At 38.6% G+C, this 26,039-nt stretch overlaps 1 protein-coding gene across 4 annotated transcripts in view; it reads left to right on the forward strand.

Moving 5' to 3' along the window:
* The window catches only part of ATRX (ATRX chromatin remodeler), an 84,590-nt gene that overhangs the window by 1,005 nt on the left and 57,546 nt on the right, over positions 1–26,039 (forward strand). For 2 of the 4 annotated variants that reach the window (XM_063345406.1, XM_063345405.1), the window contains exons 2-8: positions 10,414–10,526; positions 12,930–12,985; positions 13,583–13,635; positions 15,304–15,428; positions 16,632–16,751; positions 23,232–23,341; positions 25,541–25,608. In XM_063345406.1, coding sequence (XP_063201476.1) covers positions 10,414–10,526; positions 12,930–12,985; positions 13,583–13,635; positions 15,304–15,428; positions 16,632–16,751; positions 23,232–23,341; positions 25,541–25,608 — 645 coding nt within the window. The remainder of the gene's footprint in view (positions 1–10,413; positions 10,527–12,929; positions 12,986–13,582; positions 13,636–15,303; positions 15,429–16,631; positions 16,752–23,231; positions 23,342–25,540; positions 25,609–26,039) is intronic. The other 2 variants (XM_063345407.1, XM_063345408.1) reach the window with 2 other exon arrangements.

Below are 26,039 nucleotides of genomic sequence, written 5' to 3' on the forward strand. Positions count from 1 at the left end.
AAGGGAAGCGTCGTGCTGTCTTGATCACTGAGCTTTGGATAAAGTTTTTTCTCTGGTCATATTTGTGTATCTTTACCACACGGTTTTAGACTTGAGTAATTCATAACTTCTGTTTAGTTCCAGCCAAAAGTTAAACGGATGGTAGTTCTCATGTGTATTGCTTGATTTTAAAGCCTTAATGTTTCTGAGAAAGTAATGCATATGTCATTTACTTCTAACAGAAAGAGATTTTTAAAAGACTATAATTGTTATTGATGTTGATCACGTCTTGGATGCAAGTCATGAGTATCGCAAATATACATTATTTGGTGCATGACTTCCCAACAAAGTTAGCAGTTTGTTCTGCGTATGTTTTCTTCCTTATTTTGTAAGATAGGGGTTGCCCATCTCTCCCCCTTTCTCACTCCTACTTTTTCCCCCCTCTGTGTTCTTAAAGTATTTTGACAGGTTAAACCACATTTGTGTTGGATCGATTATTTCATGTATAGACTCAAATACTAGTTAAGGGGCTTTCTCCTTTTTCTTCACCAGTCCCCGAAAATCAAGGGTAGAGTTTGATTTTTTTGTATAGCAAAAAGATCCAGCTTACTAATATTTATTGACTGTTCTACAGTCATAATTAGTATTATATATTCTGAAAAATGCTTTTTCATTTTGCTTTCTGTTTTACTGTGACTATTGTGTTTTGTTCTCTGTTTTCCCATATTCTGCTTTATTGTTTTTTGAACCACTTGCTCCTGGTCTACATTATGAAGATTTTGTACTTAACTCTTTCCATATTCTTATGTTGTCATTAGTGCAACTATTAGTGTTGCTACTAAGGGTCTGCTTTAGTTGGTGCTTCAGTAGAAGAGGATACAGAAACTCATATTTTGCATGCAATTTTTCAGATTACCTGTAGACAGAAAGGTAAATTGTATTATTTGAGATTATTTGTAATCTTGAAGATCAAAAAGTATGTACAAAATAGATGTGAGATTATATGTAGTCTTTGGGTTGGATCTGTCCCATGTAATAAGCAGGCACTGCAACAAACTACTTTTAAGTAGGTGGACATAATATTTTTTTTTGGATGCTCCAAACTTTTCTTCTGTTTATGAACTCAGTTCTCATTCAGTCTAAATGTTTTTTGTAATTCTCATCCCGTATAGAGCTCATCTTGAATGGTTTGGTTTTTTGGAAGAACGGTGCTCTTCTAGGAAGTAGGCATGACATTGTAGGGTACTATGGTTTCAGGGTTATAAGCTGATGAATACTTTGCATGGGCTTTTTCTTATTTTCTGTCAATTCAAGTTCTACTTAAAATTGGAGTTGGAGAGAGCAAGAGGGAAAAGAAAATCACACAGACACATTCTTTCTCTCTCTCTCCTTTGTTCCAATTTCCCACAAGTCCTGTTGGCCTGTCAGCTGCCTGCATTTCTGTCACCCTGCACAGTCACCCCTACACATTCGTTTCATCTTCTCTTATCTGTAGTTTTGCTCATGTAAGACGCATACAGAAATAAAACTGGGAGATTGTTGTTAGAATTCTTTGGAAGATGTGCAAACAATAGAATTTTGATGGAAAATCTTTTCCCAGCTGTTCTGGAATATAGACTTACACTGTTTAAAAGGAGAGTAATCAATCAATACTAGCCTGCTAGCTATGAAGTTTTAAACTTTTGTTATATGCAATACTTTCATTGAATATTGAGAACCTAGGAGTCTCCCACCACCAGGATGAGAAGTTTGGCATGTTGAAAAACATGATGAAAACTGGAGTAACTTACTAAGAAACTTAAAAAAAATAACAATGCGGCCTCTGTAAAAGGTTTATAAAGACTTCTCTACAGCTTTTGCCCAAAAAACCAATCGGTTCCTACATTGTACAAAATAAGCACAACAATAGAAAAAGAAAACAACTTTTGAATCTTACTCACTTGAACCATCTGGTAGTCAATGTTGTGATACTAGATTTTTTAAAGTTGGCAAAATAAACTTCATGTTTTTAATGATTCAGACTTTGCAAATTTCGGTATGATAATATGGTAGCTTGATCTTAACGTTTTTGTTATTTTTTCTGCATTTTTGAGTCACCTGAATGTCTTATTCTATGTGATATTATAGGATTGTTTGAGGCATGTTTTTTAATGCCATAATAATCTAATTGGAAGTAAGTCAGTAGCAATCTTACATATTGTCCGAAGGTACAGTGCAAGTTAGCTGTCTTTTACACAGTCATGTGGTAAGCAGATTCTTTGACTCTTCCCTCAAGAAGGGGCGCTGTCATCTTCTGTGTCAGGTGTGCCCCAGAGCCAATGTGTTTGTACTAATTAAATGAAATTCTCTAAGAGAGGAACTTACGGTGGTGACTTCATTATTTCTGTTTTAGTACAATACTGTCTCTGTTTGGGTTTTGTAAGCTTTGTGTCAGGATCTCTGTAGAGCTTGACTGAAGGTATCTTCATTTGCTGTGAGACAATTTGGTGTCACAAGGGGGTGTATAGTACAAATTCAGCAGTAGGATGGCCTTACCATTGTGGAAATTGAAATTCCCAGTACCGTTATAGATGAGCAGTTGCACCCTCTGCTTGAAGAGAGGAAAAGTTAGTGCTTTTTACATGGACATACCTCACCAAAAGAAAGTATCAAAAATAATACTAAAATGTGCTGTATTCACCATAAAAACAAATGCCTGCAGTCCGTGACAAAGTAAGTTTTTTAAATTGGATCCCTAGATGTGGCTTTTATAAGCAGGAAAGCCTAAGGATACCACTGAACCTCATGAAATCACATTTCGTATCACTGGAGCTCAGCTTGTGCCTGCAGGTGACTTGGAAACATAAATCAGTTCATAGATAGGTCAGCTGCAGGTTGTTCCAGTAGCGAGTCAGGAGGAGAAAGAAGAAATTGAAGAAATTCAGTAGCAAATATAATGCAAGGTTTTATATTGATGTTAAAAGGTGGTAGGTAAAGTGCCCTGATTTACTAAAGGAAGAGTGTAAAGCTTTTGTAATTTGTTATAACGTCTTGCCACCAGGCGGTTATCATTCAAGATGGATGATGGATTGATGGATGTTGATTTGCTTGTTGTATTTTTTTTTAAATTTAGAAAAAGAGTGAAACCTTGAAAAATTCAAGAACTTGATTATGCAGGATGTTGACCAATTTCAGCTTTATTGCCATTTTTGCAGTTTATTTGCAAGTCTGAAAGCTGCACAGTTGTAGAAATTTCTGTCTTATTAGCTCTGTCCAACTGTAGGTCTTTATGGGTTCAGCTGTAGAAGCCTTGTTGGGCAAATACACCTACTGTGTAAAGCAAACCCCCCAAAAATTAGGCAATAAATTCAGGACTGACAGTGGGGCAAACTGACGTGACTTTTATCATGTGAAATAAAAAACTGTGCTTCAGATGGACTACAACCCTTAAAACCTCTAGCAAACGTGATTGGAAATATCTGGGAGACTTGAAGCTACACACTTTAATTCTTAGGCAGAGTTTGTAATGAATGATGTCTCATTGAGAATCTGTGATTGAACTGCAGGAAGCAGAAGGCAAATGAAGCAAAAGAGAAGGCGGTTTTAGAGTTAGAGGGACATGATGCTATTGGATGTGGAGGCCTTCTCTCCCTTTAAACAAAGCATCTTTAAGGCTTTTAAATACAGCTTTCTATTTTGTATGTTATATATGCTAGTTTGAACTTCCTTTCCTGAATCACTGTAGTAAGGTATTGACTTAGCCATGATTTTTGTCTCATAAAGGTGAAAATACTGTATTTAGATTTTTCAAGTGGTTGACTTTAGTCTTTTTTAGCTTCCAGATGATTTTGCCATCAAAGTTACAGACTTCTATGTGGCATTCAACCCAACCTAACAATGAGATTGTGTCTTAGTTTTTTTTTCTTTAATTTTTTTTTAGCTCCCATTAAAGAAACACATCAAAAAAACAAAGAATTTTTCACTTTTTAGTGAAGCATGGTAACTCCTAGCCAAACCCTGATATGGTTGTTTGGATAGCACCTTAACAAAAAAGAAATTGTGTAATCTTCCTTGAACAGAATAAGCAGAATAAGGGGTCTCTTAGTGACTTTTAACCATTGCTTTTTCATTCCCCTTGTGTGTCTGGAGGAAAATAATTCTGTTTACTTGTCTGAACCTGTTATGGTGTACTTAAGCTCCAAAGTTACTTCAGCCTGGGTCTTCAACTGGATGGTATGGCTTGATTAAGCCCCTGTGAATTTAAAGTCATTTCTAAACAAAGTAAAAGAGTGAGTCTGTGTTAACGAAGTCGTAAGCATGGAATCTTTGAGTTTGAGGAAGTGCTAGATGCCTGCATCTCTTCTCAGTCAGAGCTTTGGTATTCAGGTGTTTTCTGACTGTATCTGGTTTAATAAGTGTAATGTTGTACGGTTCCATCTAAACATCTGAGAACTTTTTTACAGTGAGAATGGTCAAACACTGGAACTGGTCGCCTAGAGAGGCTGTGGAGCCACCGTTGGTGGAGGTACTCAGAACCTGACTGGATGTATTTCTGGGTGACCTCCTGTAGCTGTCTCTGCTTTTGCTGGGAGGTTGGACTAAGTGATTTCCAGAGGTCCTTTCCAACCTAGGTGATTCTGGGATTCTTGGTGTCATTTGCCTCACCAACTAATTTTGCTGCTGCGTGATCGTTCAAGCTCACATAGTGTATTGCTGCCACTGAAGTTATAGTCCCTTCCTCCCCAGCTTGGGCTATCATCACCTCTTCTTGCAGAAACATTTGTACCAATGAGCAGTGACCTGGATTAGGGAAATTATCTAGATTTGGTAGGAGAAATGGCTACTTTCAATATGGATCAGCTTCTGTGCATAGGTTAAAACAAATACTCGTACTGATGTGGAAGAGAAAGGAGAGAACTGAGGGTGTAGGTGGCATCGTGTGTGTGTGTTGGGGCACGAGGGTTTGCATCCTTTGGCAGTAGAGCTGGTTCATGCCAACTTGAGCAGATTGTGTGAATCCTGATTGTAAAGCCTCACTTATTTTGGCATAAGTGGTGTATCAGTATAAATAAGTTATAAAATATTAGTCTGATTTGGGCTGTACAATATCATGTTGCTTTGCCCTTGGAAAACCACTGTTGAGTTAAAAAAACAACCAGTAGGAAGTGGTCTGTTTCTCCACCTTTATAAAACCATATTGTTTTACGTGTCCAGTGGATACAATGGTAGGCTGATTTTATTTTCTGGTTAGGTATTTTTTTCAGAGAGAAGTAGGTTTCTTTGCATGTTGCAGGTATATTCACTCCTCTTCAGATTAGGGATAAGAAAATAAGAAACTTCTGTTGTAGGTTTTGTCGTCTTTCACTCTTTACAGTGGTCTTAGGCTATTTGATTCGTGTGTGTTCAGCCACAATATCGATACATTTCATATGAAATGACTATGTAGGCTCTGCTCTTGTAACTGGAATCTTTGAGTTGGGGTAAGTCTAGTACTTTTCCTTCTCATGAAGAAAAACTTCTATGAAGCTTTGTAGGTGACAGAATACTGTCCTGATTGTATCAAGGCTTAGGAAGTATGAAAAGAAGTTACATACTTTTTTTGGGGGGGGGCGGGAAAAAAGGATGCCTAGTGTGAGTTCTGAAATTTTGTGTTGAATTAAATTACATCAGTTACAGCTTTATTTACTATAAAACAGTAATTGTCAAAGGTGGTCATGTTTGTAACACATTAGACATAGAAATGCTTTAGAAAAATATGTCGTGACCTCCTTCAGAACTTTGGGTTCATGCATATTAGCATCTGAATTAAGAAGTGCATTTTTGAAAGCTGTTTCCAGATTGTCTTTGCTTATTAGTTTTGTTGATAATGCAGGGGGTCCTTGGAGTGCACAAACTGGATTCCTTCTGTGTGGAACTAAATGGAGAGATGTGCTTCAGCATTCTTGATGTGCTCCAACTGCTAGTGCTTGTTCAGTCTGCAGAACCGGACTAAGCCTAGTTTGGCTTACTGAAATGTATGTAGCATGGATATTGGGTCATCAGCACCAAACTCTTCTGTGTTCTGATGTGGACACGGTCTTTTTCTTTCTCTTCCTCTTCCCACAGTCTTAATTTAAATATCCAGAATTCTGCTGTGGGCTGTTGGATTTCTACCATTCACATGGGCATACAATCTGAAGCAGAGGATAGTAGTCTACAGACCGTCGGTTTAAAAGCATGCTTGGTTTTATTTTTCATTAATTTTTTTTTCCTAAGGATTGTTTAATTTTGTCTGCTTAATACTTGTTCTGCAGTATTTAATTTCAACTTCAAAAGTGAAAAATGATTTGACTTAACTTGAAGCAACTGTAGAGATTAATTTAAAAAACTTGTGCCCTTGAACTACTTTAAAAGTTTGAACATAGAAAAATTTTAGGCAAGTGTTAAACTTAAGGAAGGTGAGTACTTAAGATAGGAAAAATTTAGGAAAAGCGTATTTGTCAGCATTGACATAGATGAAAAGCTGGAAAGCACTCCTGTTTCACCGACTTTCAGGAGCCACTTGAAATTCAGATGAGGGACATTGAATTAGACTAAAAGTTGATAGGATCTTCTGGAAGAATGAGAAAATAATTTGTTTAAAGAAAATACAGTTTTAAAACTGTTCTTCCAGATGTTAACAATAACAGGGACATTCCCCACTTATGTTTTTGAAGTGTCTGAAGAAAGTAGATAGAAACTGAGCACAATAACAAGGTTTTTCTAGTGTAGTTTCACAGTATAATCCAAAATTAATTTAATTTCCAGGCAATAAAATCTGAGTAGGGTAATGAGAAATAAAACTAAACCCTAAAACACCTTCCCCCATCCCTCCCTTTTTCTGGGATCAACTTCACGCTTGATTTCTCTACCTCCTGCTGCCGAGTGGCACAGGGGGATGGGGAATGGGGGTTGCGGGCAGTTCGTCACATGTTGTCTCTGCTGCTCCTTCCTCCTCACACTCTTTCCCTGCTCCAGTATAGGGTCCCTCCTATGGGAGACAGTCCTCCATGACCTTCTCCAGCATGGGTCCCTTCCATGGGTGCAGTCCTTCAGGAACAGACTGGGTCCCCCGTGGGGTCGCAGGTCCTGCCAACAAACCTGCTCCAGCGTGGGCTTCTCTCTCCATGGGTCTCCAGGTCCTGCTGGGAGCCTGCTCCAGTGCGGACTCTGCACAGGGTCACAGCTTCTGTCAGGCACCTACATGCTCCAGCGTGGGGTCCTCCATGGGCTGCATGTGGCTATCTGCTCCACCATGGACCTGTGTAGGCTGCAGGGGGACAGCCTGACTCACCATGGCCTTTCACCAGGTGCAGGGGAGTCTCTGCTCTGGTGCAGAGCACCTCCTCTCCCTCCTTCTTCACTGACCTTGGTGTCTGCAGAGTTGTTTGTCTCACATATTCTCACTGCTCTCTCGGGCTGCTGTTGCCCAGCTTTTTTTTTTTCCCCCTTCTTAAATATGTTATCCCAGAGGCACTAGCATCGTTGCTGATGGTAGTGCATTTGCATTAAGTATGTTGTGTCTAGATCAGGACACCACCTGTCCCTTCACTTTTCTTCTTATAAAGTCTATTGATTTGTAGAATCATTTAGCCTAGTAATGTGATTTGCATATTACATACTTTTTTTTATCGTAATAAGGGCTAGGCATTTACTGTTTAAGATTACAGCACTTGCTCTGAATTTAGGTAAGAAATGGTATTCTTCTAAGATAGTTTCCCAAGGTCACAAATCAGGTTCATGGCCAAACCAATAATAGTAGGACACCTTTCCTTTCTTTCCTGTTTTAATTAGGCTAAACGGTGTTGAAATAGCTCTGGACTGATGGTGAAGCCAGTTGCTTAGAACATGCAAGCCTGAAAACTCCAGTAAATAGTGTAGGGACTGTTGCTGTATAGTAGAGGGAGGCTGCTTGTTTCACTTAGTGCTTCTGAGATGGTTGTAAATTTTTAGGCTCCTATGTTTTTTTTGTTTTGTTTTAAATGCACATTTTATAGGTTGTGATCAATTTAATAGTGAGTATTAATGTATTACAAAGAAATGAGGATTTTGCAGTAGAAGCTTTAAAAAAGATTGTAGATAATATGTTCTCAACTATAAATGCATGACATAAAATTGCTTTTGTACAAAAACAGGTAAAGCGCTGCCCTAAATTTAAATGTCTTTGTGGTGAAGTATAGTAAGCGTAACACCTTTACTTACATTTGACCTGATAGTCCTTAGTACAGGCTTATGGTGCAAAATGCTGAATAATCAAGAGGAAAAGCAAGTTGAGAAGACTCTTTAGTGTTAGTCTGTAGATTTTTTTTTTTGATTGTTTGTCGGTATTAACATTTTCCTCTGAAATTATAATTTTAGGCTAGTTAGGATAAGGGTTAATAAATAGCAAAGGGTTAATAAATGTTCCAAGTGTTAGTCACAAAGACACATGCATACTATTCTGAATTTGTTTTGTATTGAGAACAATAATATTAAACTCATTTTCTTTTCTAAAATGTTGTTGCCAAAACAAGTTATTTATGAACTAAATGAGCAGAATTCCACATGTGGATTTTTTTGGTTTTACTACCAAAAATGTACTTTTTTTGCGGCCTTTCTGAATGTGCATTAGTTCTTCAGACCATCTGTAATGGATATAAAATCTCTTTATGTACTTTTACTATCAAATAATTCTGAACAACTCTTTAATTTTTTTTTTTAAACTAAATGTGAATAAATTGTCATTAAATCTCCTTTCCAAAGCAGAGCATGCAATCTGTTAAAACTGAAGTGTACCATTATCATCTATAATGTTTTCCAAGTATGCCCTCCATCCATGACAAAAAGGGAAGCCCAAGTTTAGGGACTGGCAGTTGTGTAGCAGCATGAGTTCAGTAATTAGAGGGAAAGACTTTTAAACAGATTGAGAGAGAAATTTTAAGATACACTTGAGAGTAAAACAGGCTTTGTTACCCACTTTTAAAGTTGCTCAAGTGAGTGATGGTATGTATGTAGCCTTGAAAGAAAAGTGTCCTGTAGTCATGCAGAAAATCTTTCCATTACAAAGTGCTGTTTTGTTTTATTTTGAGTACTTCAGAAGATTTAAAGAAATTACAGGTTTGTTTTTTTCTTTAAAAGGATGTTTTATGCTGGTCTATATGTGGTTATTTTCACTGGTTCAGATAGTCATTTGCATTAATGTGATGATACCCTTTCAGTCATTGCTCAAGAGAACATTCGCCTGCATGTCCTTCTTATAAAACAGGTGATTTTTATTTTTTTTTTAGCAATAACACTTAAATTGAAAGTCAGAAGTTAATAAATTGATGTGTTCAGAGAAATAGTAGAGATGGCAAAGGTGAGTGGATTGAGCTTCTGATAAGTATTCAAAAGTTGCTACAACCTGTACAACACAGGCAGAAAAATCTTACTACTTGCTGTCAGAAGACTAGTTTGAAAGTAATGGGGAGATAAAAAGTGAAAAGGGTGAGAGCCTGTATCCTGTAACTGGGTTAATTTATGAAAGGTGTAGTGTAGTTCAGCAGTTTGAAAACCCATATGTAGCAGGCGATAAGGTGTGATGGCTCAGCCATATCAGCTGGCAGATTGTGGAGGACTGATAGTGTCCAGAGGGAAGCAGTGACAAACAGCGGAGACTGACAACTCTGGATATGGGCCTAAAAGGCCGACTGCTCCTGGCCTCAGGCAGTGCACTTGAGGCTAGGGAAAGGCACTTGTCTCAAGAAATTCTGAAAGCTTTGGGAGGAGAAAATCTGAAATAAACAACATACAATGAGAGGGAATAACATGTTGATTATGAAGCAGTATAGCTTTTTAACAAAAGCACAGGATAAAAGAGTCGTGTATGCACTCATTACAGTAAAAAGGCAAGACTAACATTTCCTGGTGTCTAAAATTGCCTAGTGAAAATCCCCAGGGTAGTATTTTTTTGTAAATTAATTAATACAAACATATCAAGAAATGATTCTACCTGGCTGGATTTTGACAAAACTAATACAGGACCCAAAGTATATATGTACGTGGCTGATTTAATAGAAGCTTTGCATAAGGATGTAGATCTGTCATACTCAATGGACCTGTTTGTTTCTAAGGTTGTCGGTGCAATTCTGCTATTTGTAGTGTTTTATATCCTGAAAAGTTACATTTTAGGCAATAAAATAAAGATTTTATTTTAAACAGCAAAAAATATTTTAAATAGTAAAAACTAGTTTTTACTATTTAAAATAGGCTTTTTCTTGTTGCTGTTAAGGGAGTCCTTGGTGCTTTCCTGTCAGTAAGGCTGCACCTATTATTTTCCTCAGGGTTTAACAAAATTGTATGTTTTTCTTGTTTGCTTTGGTGTTTTCTTGAAGAAGAGATTAAACATAATTCCTTTCAAGCTTGCTAAATTTGAGTGAGATATATAGGTAACTTCAAGTTTTACTTGTATTTTGACAGTGAAAGCAAGTTGAATACACTAGTGCAGAAACTTCATGACTTCTTGGCTCACTCATCGGAAGAATCTGAGGACGCAAACTCTCCTCCAGCATTATCTAAAAACAAAACTATAGGTAAAAAGACATTTCTTTTATTTTTAATGTATATATGATTCTAAAGTCAAATAACTTTGTTACTTCACTATATCACAGTTCACTGGGGCAATTATGCAAAGTCCTAATGTGATTTAAGTGGCATGAAATTCAACAAGAGCAAGCGTAGGGTGCTGCACCTGGTGAGGAATAACCCCATGCACCAGTACAGGTCGGGGGCTGACCTGCTGGAGAGCAGCTCAGCTGAAAGAGACCTGGGAGTCCTGGTGGACAACAGGATGACCATGAGCCAGCAATGGGCCCTTGTGGCCAAGAAGGCCAATGGCATCCTGGGGTGGCCAGCAGGTCGAGGGAGGTCATCCTCCCCCTCTACTCTGCCCTGGTGTGAGGCTGCACCTGGAGTGCTGTGTCCAGTTCTGGGCTCCCTGGTTCAAGAAGGACAGGGAACTGCTGGAGAGGGTGCAGCAAAGGGCTACCCAGATGATTAGGGGACTGGAACACCTCTCTTATGAAGAAAGGCTGAGGGATTTCAGTCTCTTCAGTCTGGAAAAAAGAAGACTGAGGGGGGACCTTATCAATGCTTCTAAATACTTAAAGGGTGGGTGTCAGGAGGATGGGGCCAGGCTCTTTTCAGTGGTGCCCAGTGACAGGACAAGAGGTAATGGGCACAAACTTGAGCATAGGAAGTTCCACCTAAACATGAGGAGGAACTTCTTTACCCTGAGGGTGGCAGAGCACTGGAATAGGCTGCCCAGAGAGGTGGTGGAGTCTCCAACTCTGGAGACATTCCAAACCCGCCTGGACGCGTTCCTGTGCAGCCTGCTCTAGGAGACCCTGTTCTGGCAGGGGGTTGGACTAGATGATCTCCAGAGGTCCCTTCCAACCCTATGATTCTGTGATTCTATTTCTGTGCTAGGGGTTCCTTGTTCAGTTTTCCTGAACGTGTAAGGCTAGTATCTTGTTTTTTCTGCTGAAGTAAAGCTTTTGCAGTCCTTCTACTTGTGGAAAAAGTTCTGGAGATTATACTTTCATAATTATTTGGAAAAGATTTCTACGTGTAATCTGGAAACATTTGAAAACAAAATAATACTTCTGAAAAACCTTGAGTCCTACGCTAGGTCAAGTTTGGTATTAGAAATTTTTACTTACAGGTTAGAAGTAAGTAATGAATTTTAAACATTTTGTTTTGGTTAGTCGCAAAAAGTGAAAATATTTCATGAGTACTGAGTAAAATTTGTTTCTAAATTTAACTAGGTTAAATCTGTTTCCTGGTTTAATTAGGACTGGATACAGGTGCAAAACCTTTCAGTCTCTACTGTTTAATGAGCTAAAAGTTGTGCTGAAGTGATGGAGTACAGGAGAATGAGAGTGTGTTGGCTGTGTTACGGAGTTTATTTTCGAACTTCTGTTGTCCTAAATAATGAACTTATATGGGTTTTCTGGTGTGCCGTTACTATCTTTTATTATTTTGTCTTGAGAGAGAGACTGCTGCTGTTGGTGCTAACCTCCTTGTGTCACTATCAAACTGAACTGTTAACATAGGAAAAAGAAACTATTCATGTGATACTTCAGCAGAATAATAAACTAAACTGTGGTGCAGTGGAAGGTGTCCCTGCCTGTGGCTTGGGGCTTGGAACTAGATGACCTTTAAGGTCTCTTCCAACCCAAACCATTCTGTGATTCTAGCAGAAAATTGATTGTTTTTCCAAAACTGAAGTGTAAGGAATATAGTAAGTTGCAGTGCTAGCAGTCTTATGTTAAAATCACCAATGATCATGATACATATCCTGTAATTATGCTACCACTTGTGTCTTTCTCAGTAGTGCATCTATTAAAATATTACTAAGCCTTTTGAGCAACTTCATACAAGTATCATTGAATAACTGAACTTGAAGCTTTCCCTTCCATTACCTGGACTGGTGGATGGAACAGGTTCTAATAGGTTGCATGGCTTTAGGTTTTAAATTCCACAGTTCCCAAGATGGAGAAATGGGAATTCTCTATCATGTCCTGTATCAAATGGAATTTTTGTCTGTGGTTCCATGATCACAGATTTAATACTGTGTTTTTAATGTGAAGATGTGTAAGAGAAAATACTTAAACTAACCTCTTAGAGATTAAAAAAATGCACTAACTGTATTATTTCTTTATACAGCATTACACTTTAATTTCTTCAATATTTCTTCGACACTGGGAAGGCTGTCTTTTAGGCTGTCAGCAATTTAACTGAAAATAATTTCTAAATTATTTCTGTAAAATGTATGCTATTCAGTGGACTGTTCTGTTGTGCAACAGTTGATCTCTGAAAGTCACACAGTCATCTTTATTCACACTGGTGAAACATAAACAATGCGATGATGTACAATGTGAAGAACTTTTAATATTTCTTGCATTTCACTGTCTTTCTTTAATTTTTCTCCATAGGTAAGAGTAGAGAACCTAAAAGTAGTCTGGCTTCAATGGAGAACAATAGAGAAGAGGTAGGAATAAAAATGCTTTTGAATTTTAGTTGCATGTCTAGTGCAGAATGGCTGGTATAGAAAATGCTAAATTCACTTTGTTGCAGTGGTCATGAGCTGTTCTCAGTCGGTTCTCCAGAAAGCTGAGAACTTCCAGCAGGTAGTGCAAGTGAGAACTGCAAGGAGAGAATTTCCTCAATGTCACGAAGACTCAGTGCTTGAGATACATGCAGTGTTTCTCTCTGAATGTCTCAACTTACAACAGTGCCCTCTCTTAATTTCTTTGAAGGTGTTTGCATAGGCAGGTTAGTCAGCGTTAGTGACTTAGCTGAGAGTTTGGCAACACCTATTTTTAAATCTGTTTTTAAGAGAATAATGACTTCTTGTAGTCTTACTACTGATCTGAAACTCCATAGATTTAGTTTAACTGAACTGGCATGACTGTTGAAATTGAGTGTCACTTTGCTAATGCTTTTCCTACCTTTTTTTTTTTTTTTTTGTAAGAGCGCTGGTGACTTCTGAGATGTGTTCTAGTTAATGTAACAAACTGTTTTTGTTGACTGGTCACTTGGTCACAAATGTGTTGACTTTTTGATTTTTTTTTTTTCTTGGTTTTAGGGCAGTAGTTCTTCAGAAAGAACCAAATCCTTAGGATCGTCACGTTCAAAAAGGTTGGTTTGGAAAATTTAAATAAATAAATTACTCTTTGGCATGTGAAACTGTACAAAAGTCCGTGCACTTTGCCTGATACTTTTAGTATACACCAGTATAAATCTAGTTATAAATCTAAAGTTAGCAGAGTGCTGGTAAAAAAAATGCCTCATACTGCACTTAAAATTCAGACCATCTTTCGGGGTCAAAGGTTAAGATCATAAAGCTTGATTTTTATTAACAAAGGTAACAATATTATCCTATGTCTTCAGGACAAAAGGGTTTATACAACTGTTTCTTCACTCTTTCTATTCCTACATGCAGGATTCTTCCCAAAGTGTAAATTGGGTCATACAGAAAAAGGATTTATATACCTTACTGTTGGGAGACTGTGGAATCAAAATGTTTCTTTAAGCTGTCCTCTGCAGAAACTGCCGTTTGCTGTCTCTCTGCCTAATGCTTTTCTGCTTTTTGATTTAAAAAACTATGGAGTTAACTGTTCACCAAACAGTTTGAACCTACAGGAGACAAATTATATGTGACCTAAGTAACAGCAAACTTACTCTAGCAAAACTCCTCATCTTTTGCTTTCAGCTGATGCTTATTCAAGTTATGTCCTTCATGATTTTTTTTTTTAAATCCCAGTATACTGTATAGATGGGTGAGCTCTCCTAAATGCATGATTTCAACAACTGCCTTCTTATTGTTCCTTAAAAGTGTTGTATATCTCTTTTCACTCTCCTTTTTGTTGAAGTTTATTTTATCACGTCTGCTGGAATTGAATAATACTCTTCATTCTCCTGTTTCTGTTTGTCTTGATTCATATTTGCAAGTGTGGTTTTATATTTGGCTTTAATTTCTCCCTCATATTCCGAATCCAGTGTTCTGCTGAACTCTTTCAATTTATATTATTTATACCCTCTTACTTTTTTGCTTCCTGTCTCATCACTAAAGGTATTTTCACTCGTACATTTATCATACTGTGTCTGATACTGGCACAAACAATATCCTGCAGTAGTTCATGTATTACCTTCAGACTGCTGAAGATTATGCTCAACGTTTTTGTTTTTTTCTTTCTTATTTTCTCCCTGCCTCGACATAGTAAATTCATTCATTTTAATGGATTCAGTTCTAAGTTATGTTTGTGTGAAATTCTGGCAACTGGTCTTTTTATTCAACACTCAGCTTTTTCATTTCTTTCTGCATTTCCCTTATTTCCTTGCAAGCATCTTTTCTGCCAGGCTGCTTTTTGTCATTTGCTAATACCTGTGTGTTCTCTTTGTGCTGCCTGTTAAACTGGGAATGATGGATAAAATTTCTGAGCAGACATTCACTTGTGTTTCATTTAGGCTTTTTTCCTAAAAGTGTGACTTTCCTGCTTGCCTTCTTAAAAACACATGAAACCTTGATTTTACAAAAAGAAAATACGGCAACCCTGTGAAACAAAAATACTTTATTAGTATATCTTTTTATTTCACATAGGAGGGGAGAATTCCTGTTCCTAACAAGAAATTACAATTTGTTGTAATAACTCAGAGCATCCCACCTTATAACGTCTTAAATGAATTTAAAAAGAATATAGGTTTCCCCAGTTAATAGGGTGTTTTGCTTGCAAAGCACTAGGCTTACCTATATTGCAATATGTAATATTAGTCATGGTGTGATTTTTTTTTTTTCTGTTTATGCAGGAAACCTACAGTTGTAACAAAATATGTTGGATCAGATGATGAACAAATCTTAGATGAAACTGTAAATGAAGATATTTCAAATGAAAACTCAGAAAATGATGTTGATATGAAAAGCTTGCCTAAAGGTAGTTCATGTCTGTCTGTGTTTCTGAATTCAGCAAATTAGCCAAGATTTTGATGCAGCATAAATAATTAAGTAGAATGCATGGGTGCACAAACACACACACAAACACCCTGTGTGCGTGCATTTGAAAGAGGAAACCAAGCACACTTAGTTTTGCACCCAGCATACTTTAATCTGTGGGTACACCAGGGTGTGCTGGTGGCTTAATTTCAAATGTCTATTGACAGCAGTATAAAACCAACATGAAACAGGGGAAGCGATTTATTTCTGTTTTTTTAGGAGTCTCAAACTCTGTCACTTTCAGGTCTTACTTAGTTTATTGTTCTGTGTTTGAGATTATTAACAATTAGATCAACAGAAGCAAAACTAAATCTGGGAGGTTATCTATTTTTAAGTACCCGTTTTAAAATAGTTAATACTATAGGCCTACATCTCGCTCTTCTTAACTATAGTGTGAGTTTGATTAATCTCTTCCATTTCTTATCTGTGAAAGTCAAAGGAAAAACTGGAGGGACTGCTGCTGCTTACTGCATGAGTAGCAGTATTTAAAGCAGTCACTTTAAAATTATTTTATCAGAATCTTAGATTATTTCCAGTGTCCTCACAACAAAAGTATTAAAACTGATCTCTTAAGTAGGAAAGATGTTTTTTCACCCACATAATTTTGATTAGTACTCTTCAAATAAAAAAGTAAATTTCTGAATTTTGTTAAAGACAAAGCAGGTTTTATTCTGTTGCTTTTTCGTGAAATGACTTCAAATGAGAAAAACAGAACAGAAAGGGGGAAAGAGAAAAGAGCAGTTAAGGCTTTTACTAGATTTAAGTGACCTAACCAAAGTTCTTTATCTGTAGCATTGCACTGCAAATTCCTGTACAACACACACCCAGCAGTATGACAGTCCTGTTCTGCATGTACCTCATCAGGGCAAAGAGAGCAGAATTTGCTCCTCAGAGCCCGTTCAGTCTTTGGCTTTTGTCCTACAGCTGCAAAACAGACGTAGTTTGAAGTGTGTGGTGGTGGTTTGGGGTTTCACTTTTGTTTCTTTTTTTCTGTGAACGTCTGTGCATTCAAAACTTTGTTGAGTTTTAGTCACCAGATTGCACTATTTTTTTTAAGGTACTAGGTTGGCTGTTATTTAAACAGGACTTTTGCACTTCATTTGGATGTGTAATGGTTTCCAATTTCTAAATAAAATTATTCTAGGTACAGTGGTTGTACAGCCTGAGCCAGTGCTGAATGAAGACAAAGATGATTTTAAAGGGCCTGAATTTAGAAGCAGAAATACCGTTAAAATGAAACCTGAAGCTCCCAAAAAGCGTGGAGGTAAATACAATTTAAAACATTTATTAAAACGTGTTTAAATTGTTGCTCATGACCACATTTGGTACATCTAAAAATTTTTCGTATTTCTAATAAATTATCCTAAAAATACCTCCACTCTTCTGGCTTTTTCTTCATTAAGGATTCTAGCTCGCTGAAATTAGCCTCCACTGCTGTGCCTGAAATGCAGCAGTGAAAGCTAAGATTAGTTCTCATTAAACTACTTATTTTCAGTAGCTATAGGATGCATCATTAGGTACTCCATATGGACCCTTTGTGCTTTGTATTTAGAACAGTTGCCTGGTTGCTATCAGGTGTTACAGGTATTCCTTTTTTAAGGAGTTACATTGGAACACCATTGATACAGGAACATCCACTGACTCACCAAGAAAGCAACCATGTTTGAGCAGAGATATGTATAGGCGTATATCAATCAGTAAGCTAACAAGAAACCTAAAACCTCTAACAACTCAAAAACTTTTTTTATTTTGTTTTTAAATTGTGGGAAATTCCCTACCAGTGGGCCCTTCTAAGGAAGGTTATCTTTGAAAAGCTGCTGTGCCAGCTAGTTTTCCGTATCTGCTGCTAAAACTGAGGAGAAGTTAGGTAGATAACAGTGATAACAAAAACTCATCCCATTTGATTCCAAAGAGTAAAGGAGAGGGAGGATTATGTATAAAGTAGCCAATAAGAAGGTAGATATTTTTAACGCTGCTAGCAATATCTTAGTTCACACACCTACAGCGCTGCCCAGGGCATTCAGACAAACAGCTCTTGTACACACTATTCATTCTTCCCATTGTATCATTTGAGATCCTTGCTGTGTTTTAAAGTGTTATTATAATTTAATAAGTGCTATTTCTCCATCTGTGGTTGAAGGGGAGTGAAATGGACTGTGTGGAAATGTGCTTGTGCATACATATGGGCTCATGCATGACTTTAATCGCATTTTGAGAACTGACATTTTCTCTAAATTATTAATCTTTGAAAGTTAGTTTGTTCTCTTCGTGCAAAATGTCCTGTTCAGCCTATAGGAATGCTTTTTTCCATTTGTGTTTAGAACAATTTTACAAGAGGTCCAACGGAAATCTTCAGGTGTATAGTGTTAAAAGGAAAGGACACTTCTGCTTGAGCTTTGTGGCCTGTGTCTGCATCCCCAGTACAATTCGTATGACCTGCCCTTCCAGATTTTTTTCCTCCATTCCTAGAGAATTTGCGGGCCTTCCTTTGGGCTGGTTACTTGTGTACTGGTGCCTGACATAAGATAATAATTTTGGAAGGGACATCAGGAGTTTGAAGCCATACCTTTGTCCAGGGCAAGCTCAGCTATGTCGGTGTCACTGCTGATAGTCTCTGACTTGATTTTAAAGCTATCCAGTACATGAGTTAAGCTGCTGTCAACTTTCAGGGAAATGGCATAGGTATTGCCTGCAGCTGTGTTGTCCCCATTTCCAGACCAGGAAAGGTGTCCAGGCACAAGTGATGTGACCACAGTCTTCCTCAAGAGCAGCCAGATTAGGGATGTATGAAACCAGTTTTGTTTTGTGACCTGCACAGAAGAGACAGTGCAGATCCATTTATTCTACATCTGCATGCAGCAAGTCTAGTTACGTGAAGTGGCACTTACCTTTCTCTTGCCACTAGAACGAGGTGCCAAGCCTGTGCACATAGGAAGTTAAGCACGCAGTATGCGTAACAAACAGGGGGAGCTTGAAGCCATGATGCACCAGGAAAACTACGACATAGTGACTATCACAGAAACGTGGTGGGATGCCTCACACGACTGGAGTGCCACAATCAATGGCTACAAGCTCTTTAGGAGGGACAGACGGGAAAGGAGAGGTGGTGCAGTGGCCCTGTATGTTAGAGAATGCTATGAGAGCTCAGAAATCAAGTATACTGATGGTGGGGTGGAGAGTGTTTGGATTAGGTTAAGGGCTGATAAAGCTGCTATCGCTGTGGGAGTCTGCTATAGACCTCCCAACCAAAGCAGTGAGGCGGATGAAGCTTCCTATAAGCAGCCGGGGGAAATCCCGCTGTCCCTTGCCGTTGTTCTTGTGGGGGACTTTAACCTCCCGGATATCTGCTGGGAATACAACACAGCTGAGAGGGAACAATCCAGGAGGTTCCTGGAATGTGTGGAAGATAACTTCCTCACACAGCTGGTAAGTGAGCCGATGAGGGAAGGTGCCTTCCTGGACCTGCTTCTTGTGAACAGGGAAGAACTTGTGGGGGAAGTAAAGGTTGGTGGCCATCTAGGGCACAGTGATCATGAGATGATCGAATTTCTGATTCTTGGAGAAACAAGGAGAGGTGTTAGTAAAACTGCCACTTTAGACTTCCGGAGGGCAAACTTTGACCTGTTCAGAAGACTGCTGGACAAAATCCCTTGAGAGGCTGCCTTGAAGGATATAGGAGCCCAGGAAGGCTGGACATACTTCAAGAGAGAAGTCTTAAAGGCACAGGAGGAGGCTGTCTCCGTGTGCCGAAAAACAAGTAGGCGGGGAAGGAGATCAGCCTGGCTAAATAGGGACCTTTGGCTGGACCTCAAGAACAAAAGGAGAGTCTATGACCTTTGGAAGAGGGGGCAGGTTTCTCATGAAGACTATAAGGATATAGCGAAGCTATGCAGGGAGAAAATCAGGAGAGCCAAGGTGTAGCTAGAGCTCAACCTAACTACAGCTGTTAAGGATAACAAAAAATGTTTCTATAAATTCATTAACAACAAAAGGAGGATTAGGGAAAATCTCACTCCCTTATTGGATGCAGAGGGAAACATAGTCACAAAGGATGAGGAAAAGGCTGAGGTGCTCAATGCCTACTTTGCCTCAGTCTTTAGCAGTGGAACTAGCTGTTCCCTAGGCACCCAGCCTCCTGAGCTAGGAGACAGGGAGGGGAAGCTGAACGAGGTCATGACAACTAAAGAGGAAGTGATCAGTGACCTGCTACGCCGCTTGGATGCACGCAAGTCTATGGGACCGGATGGGTTACATCCAAGAGTGCTGAAGGAGTTGGCAGACGTGCTCGCCAAGCCACTTTCCATTATCTACCTGCAGTCACGGCTAACTGGGGAGGTCCCAGTGGACTGGAGGGTAGCAAATGTAGCACCCACCTACAAAAAAGGCATAAAGGTGGATCCAGGAAACAATAGGCCTGTCAGTCTGACCTCGGTAGCAGGGAAGGTCATGGAGCAGATCATCTTGAGTGCCATTACAACTCATATAATGGACAAGCAGGGGATCGGGCCTAGTCAGCATGGATTTATGAAAGGCAGGTCCTGCCTGACGAACCTGATCTCCTTCTATGACAAGATGACCCGATTATTGGATGAGGGAAAGGTTGTGGACATTGTCTACCTAGACTTTCGAAAAGCATTTGACACTGTTCCACATAGAATTCTCATGGAAAAACTGGCAGCTCATGGCCTGGATGAGCATACGATCTGCTGGATCAAGCACTGGCTGGATGGGCGGTCCCAAAGAGAGGTGGTCAATGGAGTTAAATCCAGCTGGGAGCCGCTCACAAGTGGCGTCCCTCAGGGCTCAGTGTTGGGACCATTTCTGTTGAACATCTTTATTGATGACCTTGATAAGGACATAGAGTGTAGCATCAGCAAGTTTGCAGATGACACAAAGCTAAGCGGGAGTGTTCATCTACATGAGGATAGGGAGGCTCTACAGAGAGACTTGGATAGATTGGACCGATGGGCCAATGCTAATGGAACGTGCTTCAACAAGGCCAAGTAGCAGGTCCTGCACTTGGGCCACAGCAACCCCATGCATCGCTACAGGCTTGGGGAAGTGTGGCTGGAGAGCTGCCTGGCAGAAAAGGACCTGGGGGTTCTAACTGACAAGTGGCTGAACACGACCCAGCAGTGTGCCCAGGTGGCCAAGAAAGCCAGTGGCATCCTGGCTTGTATTAGAAATAGTGTGACCAGCAGAAGTAGGGAGGTGATTGTCCCCCTGTACTCAGCACTGGTGAGGCCGCACCTTGAGTATTGTGTCCAGTTCTGGGCACCTCAGTATGAGAGAGATATCGAGGTGCTGGAGCGAGTGCAGAGGAGGGCAACGAAGCTGGTGAAGGGCCTGGAGAATAAATCTGATGAGGAGCGATTGAAGGAGCTGGGACTGTTTAGTTTGAGGAAGAGGAGGCTGAGGGGAGACCTCATCGCTCTCTACAACTACTTGAAAGGCCATTGTAGAGAGGTTGGTGCTGGTCTCTTCTCACAGGTAATTAGCGACAGAACAAGAGGGAATGGGTTCAAGCTGCAGCAGGGTAGGTTTAGGCTGGACGTTAGGCAAAAATTCTTCCCAGAAAGAATGGTCAGACACTGGAATAGGCAGCCCAGGGAGGTGGTGGAGTCACCATCCCTGAATGTGTTTAAGACTTGTTTAGCTGTGGTGTTAAGGGATACGGTGTAGGGGAGAACTTTGTAGAGTGGGGTTGATGGTTGGACTCGATGATCCCAAGGGTCTTTTCCAACCTAAATGATTCTACGATTACTGGTTTAAGCAGGTAAGCGTGTAGTCCCAGTTACTTGAGATCCTGAATTCTATGCATAGTGCAGGTAAATAAATAATGAAACAAAAGATGCCATATATTGTTCTTTATGGGAGTGTATCTTTGCATTTTTTTAGGAGTTATATGTCCTGTTTATATTAGAAATAGCAGTAGTAATAGAACTCTTGCCTTTCTAGCATCCAGATGCTATTATCCAAGACTCTAAGAGGCATTGTATCAGGCCTTATTTTCAAGTTTTGTGTCTGCAGAGTGGTTATGGTTATATTTTTGCTAATAAACTCATAGTTAGGAATGTCTTCAAAGTAAGTATTAATGAATTAGTAGTTGTTTAATTTCTTTGGATCTTCATCATTTGTAGGAGTAACATGGTTTACAAAGATTTGCCTGATAAATTATCTTTTTTTTTTTTCTGGTGCCAACTTGCAGATTTTAGGAAAGAGGCAGTAGTGCTTCCCCTTAAAGTCATAGAGAAGGGGAAAGCGGCTTGGGACTTCACAGTGAATAGCGTGTTCTTCCTCAGTTGGCTATTACTCTCTGTCATTCTTACAGCCATTTAAGGGCTGTGATGTTTGACAAAGCCTGGGTAGGCTTCTGTACTGCTTGGTATAATAGAATGGGGTACTCTTTTCCAAGTAGTACAGTACTATGGATGTGTTTACTAAACATTTGAGCTTTTCTGGGGGACGTAAGAGTGCTTTGCAAGTCCACGAGCTCCGCAGTACATGCGATCATGCATGCATTGAATTTGAAGACAACAAATCTTGTATTAAAAATTTCAGACGTGCTATTTTCACTGAATTGTAGGGGTGTATTAGTTGTTTTTACTGGCCTGTAGGCTATGTGAGATTGTGCTTTAATAGCACATTGGTAGTACCACGTATTGTATCTTGAGAATGTTCATCCAGTTCCTTAACATTGTGTTGTTGGTGCTTGCTTTTAATTCTGTGGTAGTCATTACTTTAAAAAAAAAATAAAATATATGTCTGTACTCAGACTGTTACCATTAAAGTAACCATTTGAATTCACTTCCTTATACTGCTTAGTGAACATGACAGCAAAAGACAAGTCACAGTTAAGTGATCCCATATCAAACCTCTATCTGCTTGATCCCAAATTAAGGTTTTGAAAGTGTATGAACTGAGCGTATGAGATTTCACAAATGAATTTCCCTTTTCTTGAAAGCATCACTGCTGTTGAAAACAAAATGTTCTCATGGTATTAATTAGTCAGTTTAAGAACCTGGCACATAGCAAGCCTCCCAACCCCAAGTTCATCACCTTTCAAAGTGAATTGCGGGATTGACATTAATGAAACGCTTCCTCAACCAAAATAGGGACAGCAGCAGAGTGGTACACAAACCGTGGGAGCAATCAGCAAGATCCTGAGAACATACATATTATAGCAAAATTGTAGTTTCAAAAAAAACCCAACAAACCCTACGATCAGGAAGGGAACAAAAAGTGAAAAAAGATTTCTTCAGGCACTATTACAAGAATTTCATACATCTTCTGTAACGGCTTCCCATATTTTTCTTTGAGAAGCTAAAACTGTATGTGAAAGAAATACCATAATACAAACATGAATTAAAATGGTATAAAATAACAAAGATTAAATGAGGTTGTACAGAATATCAGGGCTGCTTTGAAAGATTTTTAGTGATGACACTTTATTTAGGTGTGTTCTCCTGAGGTGACCAATTTATCTGAATTAAATCTCTCAAAGGAAAAAAATTGTCTCATGGCCCCAAGGGTACTATAGAACTTAGAGGAAGATTCTTTCAGTCTTTAAGTGGTGAGTGGTTACAGAAAGATTTCTTTAATGCTGGGTGGTAAAGTAATAAAGGCATATGAAAAACCCAATAGGCCAAAAGATTGTAAGAAAATGAAATAGGTATATACAGATTTTTTAAAAAAAATATATAAATGAAAACAATTAATATGTGGTTTATAATCCTCTCTATAGAGGAAGGACTACATGGAATTGTAAGCTGTACAGCTTGTGGGCAACAGGTGAACCATTTTCAAAAGGATTCGATCTATAGACATCCTACACTGAAAGTTCTTATTTGTAAGGTATGTGGTAAACAGTTCTTCAGTTTGTACTGTTTGGTTTTGTTTGAAATGTCATATTGGTGGGATTTTTGTGGGAGTAGTTCTTGTTTATTAGCCAATAAACTTTTCAGTCATTAACTGTTGAGAATAAGGAAACTAAAAGCAGAAAACAAAAAGTAAAGCTTACAAATTTATATTACAGTTTACAAATTTATATTATTTCTTTCTTATACCCCAGTTAAACTCATTGTGGTTTCTTTATAATTTATTTTTACAGATTTATGCTAGATTTATGCTATTTAATGCTATAATTTTAGTGAATTTTTTGTGTTAAGTGATCAGTCTGAAATTTCTGGCTACTCATAATGTATTATAAGAGCAGATTCAACTCTGGATCTCCTGTTAAAGCATTGTATGTAAAACAACGGTGGAATAAGAAGCAGAAAAGTAGCTTCAAAGCCATCTCAGTTTCACTTGTGTACAGCTCCTCGACTATTATAATTTGTGGCAGCCTCTGTAATGATGGTCTAGTCCGTAACCCAAAACCAGCATCTAGGTCTTCAGCTACATGGTTTCATGGTGCCTTCAGTTAGGCCTTAATCTGCCTGCAATGGGAAGACGTGGGGAGCAGGGGAGGAGGGAAACATCCCTTCCCCCTGTTTTGGAGACCTCTCTTAATTTTCAAAGAGATGTAGAGATACTTCTCCTGCATATCTCTGTAGCTGTAGAGATTCTGTATTTATAAAGGCATCTCTAAAGATAGAGAGATACAGATCTGTGTTACAATGCAAAATTTGCATTCCCGTTCTCTTCCCTCCTCCTGCTTCCCCCCCAGTTCCAAATTAATGTTACATATTCAGCGGACATACTGTCTCAGGCATGTCTGTCTAGTCTGATGTTCTGGCTCATTCCTCTTATTCATTCTGGCTTGTTTCTTTTATAAAACATGCTTTAGAAAAATCAGCTTACAAGACAACTGTTTTCAGTCTTCGTGGGAGTCCTAACTCTTGTTCCTAGATGTGGAAATCCTTAACGTGCAGCTGTACATATTCTTGCAATGCATTGCAAGAATATCTGGTTCATTTTTGAAAATTGTTTAGGGTGTTGGATTCAATAGCAGTTCTTGACTGCGAGGTCTGCTAGCTAATTGTGTCACTTGTTTCCTGTAAATTTTCTATTTCTGTACTTAATTGAACATGGCATTATGTTAATGTGAGAGAGAGGAACGGAAGTCCCTGATCTGCATACTCCATGTCTTCCATGACTTTCTGTGCCTAGTTTTTCCCTTATTTTTCTTCTGCTTAGGTAAACAGTCCCAGACTTGGGAAGTTGTTTTCCTTTGACTATAAATGTTCCCTCACATGTCTAAACATCAGTTTTTACTGTGGGTTTTTTTTTTCCTGATTGTTATTGTTTAGTTGAACAAGTGTATAACTGTTCCAGATAAAGAGGCATCATTATTTTAAATTCAGGTGCTGAAGCCTCTTCTGGATTCTGAATTCACTGATTGAGGTAAAAGGACAGAATTTAGCTAAGAGCTTGTATTAATCCTGATTCAAAGTAGAGCTTCCAAGCCCTGGAAAACTTTCTTTACTAGCAGCTGGGAAAAAGCCCCACACCTTCAAAATTTGGTTATAGAATTCAGCAACTGAAGCCACTCCTACTACTAGCTGAGTTGTGGGGGTTTTTTTCTTAGCATTACCAATTTTTCAATGAAAATGCCTTGTTTGCATCTGGAAATTGAAGCCTTAGATGTTAACATCAGGATAGATGATGAAGACCTTTTTATTTAAAGTCGTACGGGATTGATTGCTAACATAAGGAGCATACAGCTGAAAATTGTAAATTATGTATGATTAATTGTGTCGGGGAATATGTGGTGTTGATTTACATAGGAAATAGATGGAAAAAACTTTCATATTTGAAGAGAAACATTCAGTTGATGTTTCAAAATATGTAAATACGCATCTGTCAAACAAAAGCTTATTTAATTTTCAAATAAACCTTGAGCTATCTAAATAGGAAGTCATGGTTCAGGACCTGTTGTATCTATGGAAGATGTTTTTTAGACTAATACAAACATTAAAAGATTAGAATGCTGGAGACCTTGCAGCTGATGCTTTTAATGGCTTGCTTCTAATACATGCTGAAATTATATGAACTACTGAAATCCAGCAGAGATTTAATAAAAAATTCCTTGTCCTATCTCTTTCTTCACAGACTTGTTACAAGTATTACATGAGCGATGACATTAGCCGTGATTCAGATGGGATGGATGAACAGTGTAGGTAAGTGTACAAAAAATGAAATAACACCCGCAGGTCTTCTGTTTTGGGTGTGGGGTTTTTTTTTCTTGCAATAATGAAATTATTGACAGATAAAGACCAGTACGTAATAGCTTAGTCAACAATTGTTTCTCGCAAAGAAATGCTCAGCCTGAGGGTTTTTGTAAATATTTGATTGTTATTTTAGTAATTAACAGGAAAGCATTTTATAAAGAAATCCAATAGTAAACACTTGTAAGATGTCACATTTTTAACTAAATAGCATGGCACCTTACAAATACTTTAAAGGTGAGGTTAGAATCTGACATTCTAAACCTTGTGAGCAACAAAAACTTACTTTTCCAGATGCATCTCCCACTTTTGAAATACTAAAGTACTTCTCTGTTAAATATCTAGATATGTAATCCAGTCAAAATTGTGCAGTCAGTGATGCC

This window comes from Chroicocephalus ridibundus, chromosome 9, assembly GCF_963924245.1.
Source record: "Chroicocephalus ridibundus chromosome 9, bChrRid1.1, whole genome shotgun sequence".
NCBI classification, from domain to species: Eukaryota; Metazoa; Chordata; class Aves; order Charadriiformes; family Laridae; genus Chroicocephalus; species Chroicocephalus ridibundus.